Source organism: Castor canadensis, chromosome 2 (genome assembly GCF_047511655.1).
Source record: "Castor canadensis chromosome 2, mCasCan1.hap1v2, whole genome shotgun sequence".
Lineage (NCBI taxonomy): Eukaryota > Metazoa > Chordata > Mammalia > Rodentia > Castoridae > Castor > Castor canadensis.
In genome coordinates this window covers 21244974-21257195 of record NC_133387.1, presented here as the reverse complement: position 1 = coordinate 21257195, position 12222 = coordinate 21244974, and the positions used below count along the sequence as shown (strand labels likewise).

Sequence of the window (12222 nt, the reverse complement as noted above, 5' to 3'; positions counted from 1 at the left end):
TTATATTTCTGCCCAAACTTCACTTTTTATTTGGCTTAACCCCACGATGTGAATCAGTCATCATCTTTCTGTACTTAGCAGGGGTTTCCAACAAATGAAACTATCACTGACTTTCTAGCCTCATGCACTCTCATCATGCCCTTATTTTCAAAGCCAAGTCTATCTGTCACTAACATTTCTAGAGGTTCCTGTGTTTTATTTTTGGTATCATGTCTTATTTTTTGGTTTTCTTTATTCCTTATATCATTGTCACTAACAAATATTTATTAAGCCTATAAGGCTTTGAGGAGATAGATCAAGTTGGTTGCATTTGTTAGGTTTTTGACAGTTTACACAAGGCTTTCACATATATGGTCTCAACTAATTCTAAATACATTCCTCCCAGGTATGTCTCTATTCCTTCATACACCTAGCAAATGTGTGCTTGCATAACTACTTTCTAGCAACATCCCAGATTGGGAAAAAAAAAGTTCTGTAATCATAACACATAACTTAGACTGGCAGAATGTCTCAAGTGGTAGAGAACATCTGCCTACCAAGTGGGCCTTGAGTTCAAACCCCAGTGCTGCCTTCCCCATGAATAAAACCATATAACAATAGTAAAAGTGACCTGTGTTAAGGTTCTTGTGGGTTCTTTTATATAAACTTACTGTTAATAGATTGCAGACTTAAGTAGAGGGCATTTGACTGCTTTAGGCTGGACCTGTGGCCTAAAGGAATGGTAGAAGGAGAGAGGGCCCCCCAAATGGAAACCCAGCATGGTCAAGCCATACCAGTAGACATGCATACAGTTCCTTCATTGTACATGAAGAGACAGGCTTGACTGGAGCTAAGGTGATCATGTCTAGATTTAATTAGTGAGTACCTAAAATCATTGTACTTTGGAATACTTGGAAATCATTTATCTCCACTTATGTATATCATTTAAAAATATGCTTCTATTGAGTAAAGTAATGCATTTTTTTTGTATTTACCTTATTGGGAGATATTTGTGTTGTTTGTGGAGTGCAGAATATAGCATGATTTCTTCTTATATGTCTCCTTGGTGATTGAATTCTGATTAGATGTTATAATCTTAGAAGGAAAACTGTTGATTAAGATGATATATGTATTCTGGAATTTGAGAAGATTCTTATTAAAGGAGTAATATTCTGGTTGTTTTGCTCCCTACCCCGCTTTTGTGTGCAAGACTCAGGTCCTTGCTCATGCTGAGCACATGCTCTACATTGAGCTACAAAAACTATGCTCTGATTAGTTGGTGGAAACAACTGATCCAAATGGTAGATGTCTAGACTCTGATGCCTCTGGAAAGTCCCGACCCATGATATGGCTATCTGGAGCTTTACATTTTTATCTTCAATATTCCTTAGATTCCATTAAGATAGATAATAAATCAAGTGAGATTTCATTTTATTTGATATCATGCAAAGAACTATATCAGAAAGATATTTAAATTTAGAAGACAGAAATGAAATATTCCAAATGTAGAATCCTAGGTTTTTGAAGAAATTTACTAGATCTCATCCATCTTTTCTTGCCAGAGTTCTGAAACTCTTGAGAAATAACATTATGTAGATGGAAAATGAAGTACCACTTTTATACCAGTAATAGTGGGAATGAAAGATATAACCTACTTTGAGAGTTAAATGGGCTTGCTAATTGAACATCAAACGTAGGCAGAATTACTCATCCACTTATAGAAGGTGTTGGGACACTTTATTTCTTTTCTGACAAGTCAGGACCTTTATACCTAATATTTTTGTCTTTTTCTTTACTGGGAATTGAATCTAGAGCTTTGTACATGCTAGGCCAGTGGTTTACCCCTGAGATGCATCCCCAGTCGTATAGCTAAACATGAACGCAACACTTACTATCTACAGGCTTTCTGGTTTCCAAAGTAGGATAGGGCACTTGCCAAGCATGCTCACTTTTTCTTTTCAATGTTTGCCAATCAAAGGAATCACTTCACTTCCCCTGAACTGGATAGAAGTGTTGAGAAACTATGGATTACATTAACTGAATTTCATTTTAGTGGAAATGAACATGGAGGTGTATGTAGAAGCATTTCTCCCAACATCCAAATTACTATACATCTTTTCACATCCTAAAAATCTCTGAAATTAAGATTTTTGTTAAATCAGTATCAACTAAGTAGCTGTATATCTTCATAAAATAGTCATGATGTATTGTTACCACTTTAGGATGTGTGAGATTGGTTACTCTTTGCACTATGATCCTTTGACATTTCAGTTAATTAATCAATTAAGGACCATTTGAGGAAGGAATATGAGCTCTGCTTGATATAGGAAAACCTGTTTAAACTTTCTGATAGCATCTAGAAAGTATCAAGTTTATACTTTGCAGAATAAGTATTAAGAATGTGGAATAAAATACCGGATGCAAAATGAAACATTCCTTTAAAAAAAAAAACACCCTTAGAGTGACACAGGATGACACTGGTTTAGAAAAAAAAGACAGCCACACAACTATAACCAACTTGTCTTTGACAAAGGAGCTAAAAATATACGATGGAGAAATAGCAGCCTCTTCAGCAAAAACTGCTGGGAAAACTGGTTAGCAGTCTGCAAAAAACTGAAACTAGATCAATGTATATCACCCTATACCAATATTAACTCAAAATGGATCAAGGATCTTAATATCAGACCCCAAACTCTAAAGTTGATACAGGAAAGAGTAGGAAATACTCTGGAGTTAGTAGGTATAGGTAAGAACTTTCTCAACGGAACCCCAGCAGCACAGCAACTAAGAGATAGCATGGATAAATGGGACCTCATAAAACTAAAAAGCTTCTGTTCATCAAAAGAAATGGTCTCTAAACTGAAGAGAACACCCACAGAGTGGGAGAAAATACTTGCCAGCTACACATCAGACAAAGGACTGATAACCAGAATATATCGGGAACTGAAAAAACTAAATTCTCCCAAAACTAATGAACCAATAAAGAAATGGGCAAGTGAACTAAACAGAACTTTCTCAAAAGAAGAAATTCAAGTGGCTAAAAAACACATGAAAAAATGCTCACCATCTCTAGCAATAAAGGAAATGCAAATTAAAACCACACTAAGATTCCACCTCACCCCTGTTAGAATAGCCATCATTAGCAACACCACCAACAACAGGTGTTGGCGAGGATGCGGGGAAAAAGGAACCCTCTTACACTGTTGGTGGGAATGTAAACTAGTACAACCACTCTGGAAAAAAATTTGGAGGCTACTTAAAAAGCTAAACATTGATCTACCATTTGATCCAGCAATACCACTCTTGGGAATATACCCAAAAGACTGTGACACAGGTTACTCCAGAGGCACCTGCACACCCATGTTTATTGCGGCACTATTCACAATAGCCAAGTTATGGAAACAGCCAAGATGCCCCACCACTGACGAATGGATTAAGACAATGTGGTATCTATACACACTGGAATTTTATGCAGCCATGAAGAAGAACGAAATGTTATCATTCGACAGTAAGTGGATGGAATTGGAGAACATCATTCTGAGTGAGGTTAGCCTGGCCCGAAAGACCAAAAATCGTATGTTCTCCCTCATATGCGGACATTAGATCAAGGGCAAACACAACAAGGGGATTGGACTTTGAGCACATGATAAAAGTGAGAGCACACAAGGAAGGGGTGAGGATAGGTAAGACACCTAAAAAATTAGCTAGCATTTGTTGCTCTTAACACAGAGAAACTAAAGCAGATACCTTAAAAGCAACTGAGGCCAATAGGAGAAAGGGACCAGGAACTAGAGAAAAGGTGAGATCAAAAAGAATTAATGTAGAAGGTAACACATACACATAGGAAATTAATGTGAGTCAACTCCCTGTATAGCTATCCTTATCTCAACCAGCAAAAACCCTTGTTCCTTCCTATTATTGCCTATACTCTCTCTACAACAAAATTAGAAATAAGGGCAAAATAGTTTCTGCTGGGTATTGAGGGGGTTGGGGGGAGAGCGAGGGGGTGGAGTGTGTGGTAAGGGAGGGGGTGGGGGCAGGGGGGAGAAATGACCCAAGCCTTGTATGCACATATGAATAATAAAACAATTAAAAAAAAAAGACATTGGCAACTCTGAGTCAGTCATTCAGAAGACTAAATTTTGATTATTATATTTTAGTTCTAAGAATGCCTTAATGAAGTATTTTTCTTACATTATCTTATTGAATGTGCATGAGAGATTTATGGTAGATATCTATTTATTGAAAAGCCAAAGAAGCTTTCTAATACAGAAAAATGAAGATTTGAAGAAAGCACGTATAGTTTAGTTAGCTGATTGTTTTTTCCTCTAGTAGCACATAAAATAGTAATGTATCTTATAATCAGTAGGGTCTTAGATATGATTAATTATTGTCAGTTATGTTTATATGAGTCTCTTCTCCAATCTTACAGCCTAGGTTAACTTTGTATGTCACTTCTTCCTTCTCCTGAATGTCCTATGTGTCCTACTGTCCATAATTGACCCTATTGACTAGAACTCAAAGTTTTAACCTTAACTGAGTTATAACATCGGGATATTGCTTTATACATCCCCTTTCTTCTTTCTGGGCTTCCACCTTCTCACTCCCTAGTGAACATTCTAGTCCATCATGGTTTATTGAATTGAGAAAGCCTGGACCATGTCACCAAGTCATTCAAAATAACGTTGCCGATGTTAAAAATAACTTTTCAAAAATGGTCATTATGATAGTATAACACTCACGTTTATAGGCTTGGTTTGTTTATTTGTAAATATTTTACTGAGCTAAGTCATATTTTCTTTTTTCTGAAAAGGTGGTCCTGATGACAACTTAATTGAAGGTGGAGGGACAAAATTTGTCTGCAAACCTGGAGCCAGAAACATTACCATCATATTCCATCCATTACTAAGGTAAATCAAGTCCTGTGATGTACTTACTGAAGGTCAGCATTTTCATTATTGATGCTGATGTACTGAATGCTAATAGTTCAGTCAGCATTGAAACAAGTCATAAGGGGGAAAAAAATTCATTTCATTTTCTAGGGTCCCACAATCAAAGTTAGTTAATAGAACAGATAATGTCAGCCTCACAAGTAGCTAGCTAGCTGTTCTCAGGAATAGAATTTTTTTAAATGCGTTCATTTTATTTTCTTTCTTTTCTACTTCTTACCCCTGTCTCTCTCTCTCTTTTCCTTCTCCTCCTTTCCCCTCTGATATGTCTCACTGTTGGGCAAACTACAGCTCACTGGAGAAATCTAGCCTCACCCATTTTTGTAAATACATTTTTACTGACCCCAATCATGCGTTTGCATTTACATACTGCCTGTAGCTGCCTTTTTGCTACAATTGCATAAACCATACATCCCACAAACCCTAAAATGTGTATTCTCTCGTGCTTTACAGGATAAAACTGCTGCTATACAGTCTGTCTTACTCATGTGCCCTAGTAACTCCTTATCCTTTGAAAATTGACAGATCTCTGAAAAAATACAACTTACAGACAGTTAATGATAACAAATTGTATGGTTTTATACATTAAAGATAATTTGATGGTGACCAGAGTGAAATTTATTATAATGCTCAGTTATTATAATACTGTGACTGTAAGATAATAAGAATGCATGATGCTTCCATTCTAACCCTAAATTCTAGCCCTAAATACCTTTAAATGGTTGCTTTTCTAGGGAGGGAGAAAGGACAATTGGTCAGTGGTTACAAACTTTGCTTTGCAATGAGAGATTTCTAGAGATCTGTTACAAACAGCATGCATATAATACTTTGCACTCCTATACTGTACACTCTGAAAAAGTAAAGATGGTAAATTCAGTGTTATGCTTATTTAATTTATTTATAACAGAAAATCATAAAAATCATTCATATTGCTGGGTAGTAAGATTTTTGAACACATGTATGTAGACTGTGCTGTTACAGTCAGGTTAGATGTTCCCATCTCTGAAGACATTTGTCATTTCCTTATGGTAAAATCTTTCTCGCCTTTAGAAATACATGGCACATTACCATTATCTATCATCATTCTGCTCTGCAGTAGCACCTGACCAACCTTAACTGTCTCTTCATTGGTCAGCCTTTCCTCATCGTTCTCTCTCCCCTAGTTCTCCATAGCCTCCAGTAACTACCATTCTACTCTCATCTTCTATAAGATCACATGTAAGTGAGTCCTTCAGTGCTTGTCTTTCTGTGCCTGGCTTATTTCACTTAACATAATGACCTTCACTTCCAGGTAGGTTGCAAATGTCAGGATTTCATCCTTTATATTGCTGAATAATATTCCATTGTGTAAATGTACCACATTTTCTTTATTCATTTATCAGTTAATGGGCACTTAGGTTCTTTACCTTTCTTGACTCTTAAGAATTTTACTTCAAGGAACATGGGAATACAGATGTCTATTTAACATATCAGTTTCATTTCTTTTGGGTATATACCCAGTAGTGGAATTGCTTGAACATATGGTAGTTCTGTTTTTAATTTTTAGAGGAACCTCAAATACTGTTTTCCATACTGGATTATACTAAATGACACTTCTTGCAAGGTGCATATTATAGTTAACATTATTGTATCAGACTCTTAAAAAAGATTAATATGGGAAATTTGAATTATAGTTTTGACCACAATTTATAAAAGGAACTTTTAAAATCCAGATAGCTAATATAGTATTAATTCTATGCTTTCTCTGTATTTTCATATAAAGAAACAAATAAAAGTTAGATATATCTCAAAATAACACATTAACTTTTAGAGATAACGCCTACAATATTTGAGGCATTTAGAATAACATTGGCCAAAGATAATACAAAGTATACTGTTCCAAAACATAAGCAGGTTCTTACTAGAATTTTCCTCCCATCTTATTAAATAAGTCCTAGTAAATTGATACCATTATGACTAATTAAATTCATTACTAAGGTAGCAATTGTTTTGAATTATACTGGGTTATGTTCCCCAGTTGGTTTTAAATGTAAAAACATAAGTACATGAAATAAAATCTGATATTCTTACAATAAAAAGTTTCTAAAGAAATGGTATTAAATTTTAAGAAATCTGTTTTAATAAACATTTGCAGCAACTAAATTAATTTAAGAATCACAGGATTAAAGGAATTAAGGTTACTTTTCTATTGGTTTAGTTGCAAGATATTATGTATATATGTATATCATATACAATAGGTGAACTATAAACATGGAATTTCTGTATTACATAACACCGTTTATATTTGTCAACTTACTTTGGTAATTTGTGTGGAGTCCACTCTTCTGCAATTACAAATTGATTTTTACTTAATGTTGTTAATTGTTAGGAAAATACCTGAACCATTATAGACGTCTTCTAATGTAGATTTGATGCCAGAATTCTCTGCTCAGTATGCTGTGGCTTGGATAAACAAAATCCTTATGGTTACACTTCTTTCCAAGTATAGAAGAAACCCTATGGAGACTGTTTAGAAGTGTTGTCACTAACCACCATTCAAGAGATGTTTTTTCTTGTAAAATATTTTTTTAATGTGTAGCAAGGAGAAAATTATACCTTAGCATTTATTTCACACTCATAATGCATTTCTCATAGAAGCCTGGTAGAGTTTCATGTATTATAGTCCTTTTTTAAATTGTACAATGAGGTTTATTGTAATATTTCCTTACCAGTGTATTTTAGTTCATGACAGTTTTTTGTTTCAGTGTGACATTGTTGGTGCTATACTAGAGAATTGTTTTAAGTCTTTGATAGTGCTTTTACTCATTTCGAATTTTAATTTATTATTGGTCCGAATTGCAGAAAATGGTTTATCATTCATTCTTTCTCTGTGTATCTTTTAATAATAAGAATATTATGCAATGTTATGCAGTCTGCATGGTAAGTTAATTGGTAAGCAAGTGACCATCATAGGCATTGCTTCTTTTTTTGTAGCTTTATTGGATCTTGAATTCACAGCCTCATGCTTGCTTGGCAGGTACTCTACCACTTGAGCCACTCTGCCAGTCTTTTTTTGTGTTGTGTATTTTTGAGGTAGGGTTTCGCACACTGTTTGCCCAGGCTTCCCTCAAACTGTGATCCTTTTGATCTCTGCATCCTGAGTAGCCAGGATATGAGGGTGAGCCATCAGTGCCCAGCTCATTAATTTTTTTCTCAGGCTAGTCTCTAACCATGATCCTCCCAATCTTCACCTCCTGAGTAGCTGTGATTACAGACATCTACCATCAAACCCAGCCCACAATCTTGCTTCTTAAACCTATTATAGAGGGTCACTTGAAACCTCATAATGGGTTTGTAGAACTTCAAATAACCAAAGTCTTTTAGTATTCTTTATTTTAGTGTTTTATTCTTAAGCATTTTCTGAGTGTTTTTTATTTCTGCTTAAGTTTAGAAATTTAATTTTGTAATTAGAAGAATCATAGTGTATTATCATAATAGTATATTTCATTATTGCTTTTATTATTTAAAATGCTTCTCATTTTCCTTTACTTACTCATTTACTCATATTTGACAAATGTTTATTAAATACTTGTAATATGCATTTTCCCTTCCTCAAGCTAGTTGTGGATGCTCATTTAGAAGCAATTAGTCTCATTTTTGTGGGATTATTTAAATAAAATTGTCTTTTTTATCTTTTGGAATACTCATTGCTTCTATTGCTTGATAGTTTGAAGTAAATGTAAATTAGTATTTTTTTTATTTAAGAGACAACATGGCATAATGACAGAGGTAGTGGAGGAGAATGGAAAGATGAAGGAATAGCAGATTCAAAATTTAAAATGAAAACAACAGCAAGGTATCTTGATTCAAAACTTGGCTCCTTCACTTCAGTTTTCCTCTGATTCCATGTGAGGTCCTAAGGAAATTAACGATAAAATTATACTGTTGTTTACAAGGTACTCACTGGGTTCTTGCTTGGTCACAACATACTGCATGGATGGCAAAAACCCCGAAGCCTGAAAACAGATATTGGAAAGGAAGTGAATTCATGAGAATTGTGGGAAAATAGAAATCCATATGACCTCTCTTGAAGCCAGTTTGACAATATGGAGAAATCAAAGATCCTGTTACCTATTAGTAACCCTCCTATTGCTACTCTTTAATGTTTTTCCTACTTGTATTAAGTGGTTCATATTATTTTCCCATCCCAATTTTCCAAGCTCTTTTTCTGGTTGATTATGGAAATTATTTTTTATTTATAACTTACTTTCATACTTAAAAGTAAGTTTAGAAGGATCTTATCACAAATGTACACTGATTTAAGCATGTCATCACTTCTTTGCTGTATTTCTTAGTAACCTTGACTATATATTACTGGAATGAAGAAATGTTTCCTTTGCTTCTTTCCCCTATATCTAGCATCACTGGTCCTTCATCTTCCTGACACTTTGCACATGCTTTGTACACTTCATTTATTAAAAAGCTCTTTTCATAATTTCTATTCATCTGGTAGTGCATTCTTTACAGCCTCGAGGGCTTTCTATATTGAAAGAGAACAACTATGGAGCAGATTCCCGTTACAGTGTTTCATATGTTCCCAGCAGTCATCTGTACTGTCCTCTCATAAAATTATTCTGCAAGGTTCTCAATTCTTGTAATCTTGCAAGTTTATTTTTGTACTGCCCTCATAACCAGTGCAGCCTCATCAGTAGGAAATCGTGTAGTATGTTGAATATAAATGTACTGACTTCAATTTGCTCTCTCACCATGAACTCTGCTGGCCCTTTTACTAGCTTATTTAATGTTTTTCCTGTTTTCTTTCTGGTCAATCTTGTTTCTTAGAAAGAGATAAGTAACATCTTGCTCGCTTTCTCTTCATCAACCAAGACAACACTGGCTGCCAGGAAAAATTATATCTTCATACTGGACTTGTGGTACTCAAAGATCTCTGTTTTTAGGGGCAAAATCATTATCACTACTCTGATTATTATAGCAAAAATGTTCTTCTATCCATCTTAACCATTATATACCCATAAATGACAGGTACTAGGGTTTGAAGTCAGGGCCTTGCACTTGCTAGGCAGGTGTTCTATCTCTTGAGCCATGCCTCTAGCCCTGAAATATGTAATTTTTGATATAGTACACTTTGGTAAGCATTATCCATTGATATTGGGCAAATGTTATTGTGAAATCAGTCTATCAGGATGTCATTAGGAGTTTATCCTGTATAGAATTACAGATATATGACAGTTCTTAAAGAATAGTTGTAGCTGAATTATAAATTATTATTTTCTCCTAAAGAAATGAGTGGTCTGCTAGACTGCTTTTCAGAAGGCCTGCTTTTTTTTGTTTTTGTTTTTTTTGTATTTTGTAATAAGCTTTGCCAAGAAATCTACCAATGTTTATTATAAAGAATAATTCCAGGATAATCCCTTATATGTTACATTTATCAGTCTAATCCTGATCTAATGCAGAAGTTCTTTTTAATTTTTTTTGACACTCACTTATATTATTGAATGAATGAATTTGGTAAAATTATTTTAGGGCTCTATTCCTGTAACATCTTGGGTTTCTGCCATTCTTTATGTTTCCTTTCTTAAATCCTTTCTTAACACTACTTCCATACTGAAGGAATAGAATAGTGGTTCATGTGTATGTTCATGTATGAATGGGGTATACAATAAATATTTTCTTAATTAATAAGTTGTAGCAATACTTAGTATTTATTTGTTATATGATATAAATAAAATATAAAGGAAAATAATTTTGCCTTTAGTAATGACACTTAAATAGATTAATCTGTTTTTCAAACTTAAAAAATGGTATATTCTAATACTCTCAGGGGATAACTGAAATCACAGCTAGTACTTAACCTTCTATATATTATTTTTTCCTATACAGACACACCTAGGATAAACTTTAATTTATAAATTGGGAATAGTCCTAGCATGTGCAAGGCGCTGGGTTTTATGTCTAGCACCAAAAGAAATTGTAAATTGGGCATAGTAATTGAAAAACAATAACTAATAATAAAATAGAATAACTATAGTAAGGTAAGGTAAAATTTTTTAAACCAGTGAATGATTTATTTCTTGAATTTTCCATTTAATATTTTTGGCCTGCAGTTGACTATATGTAACTGAATTCATGCAAATGGAACCAAAATTGAAGGTGACTATATGTTCTTTCTTTTAATATCTTTTTCCTCTATTGTAAGACACTAAGAAGTGTTTATTGTAAGAGATGATACAGAATTATGAATATGATTTTAGAAATTTACTTTTTTAGCAGCTGTGGTCCTAAACCACTACTCTTTATAACTTACACTCATATTTTGTTTTTAGTGAATAGTTAGTTTTTATCAGAAAAAGAGATGCTTTTTGCTTTCATGTTTTCCTTCTCTTATTACATTGAAAGCTTGTGGTTAAATAAAGAAAATTTGCTTTATTTTTTCTTTCATGAATCACGAGGGGTCCTTCCAAGATTATACAAACTTTCTAGTTGAAATCTTGCTTTAAAATCTTTCTTATTTAGCTTTTACTCTGTTTCTGTTTGATTTTTTTGCTTTGATTTAAAAAATGTATAGTATCGCTTGGATCATTAGACACATTTGTGTATATGGCAGATTTGCTTTAAAAGGCAGATTTAGTTTGAATATTTAGATTAAGATGAATGTCAAAAGTAGAAGTAATTCTTCCATATTTCTTTTCCATATTTTTATTTTTGAGAAATGTAGGACAGTTGATGTATCTATGTCAGTTTGATGTGTGCATTGATATTTGGCAGAATATTATTCTGTGTGTTCACAGGTTTGTGATATTTTTATACAGATACATGTTTGTTCTTAATGAGCTAAAGTTCATAGAGACATTTTGAAAGATGTTGGTGATTAGACAGTCTAGCAAATAACATTGTAGATCATACATTATTCATGCATAGGAAATGTGGCCACCGTGTTGCATTTTTATGAAACACAATGTTTTTTCCCTGTCATAAGAATTATGAAAAATATTACTTTGTTTTCAGATTGTATGACCTATAAGGTCTGTGAAGTATTGAGTGGTGGTATATTTAGATTCTAAACCCCACATTTGTGTAACTGCTTTTAAATTTACATTATAAATGCTAATTGCTTTTAATTTTTGTGCTAACTTTTAGAGATTAAGTAAATTTTTCATTCTAAGCTTTTTTAAACTTGTTATTTTCAAAATGTGTTACGCGATATATGGCCCAATATTGATTGCAACTAAGATATTCCTGAATAAAGTAGAGAACCAGTCAAGGCTCCAGCCCACTTATATGTGTCTACTTCAAC

General features: G+C 33.8%; 1 protein-coding gene across 3 annotated transcripts in view; it reads left to right on the top strand.

Annotated features, from left to right (window-relative positions):
• The window catches only part of Exoc4 (exocyst complex component 4), an 826621-nt gene that overhangs the window by 382044 nt on the left and 432355 nt on the right, over positions 1 to 12222 (top strand). For all 3 annotated transcript variants that reach the window (XM_074062803.1, XM_074062797.1, XM_020169325.2), the window contains exon 10: positions 4793 to 4889. In XM_074062803.1, coding sequence (XP_073918904.1) covers positions 4793 to 4889 — 97 coding nt within the window. The remainder of the gene's footprint in view (positions 1 to 4792; positions 4890 to 12222) is intronic.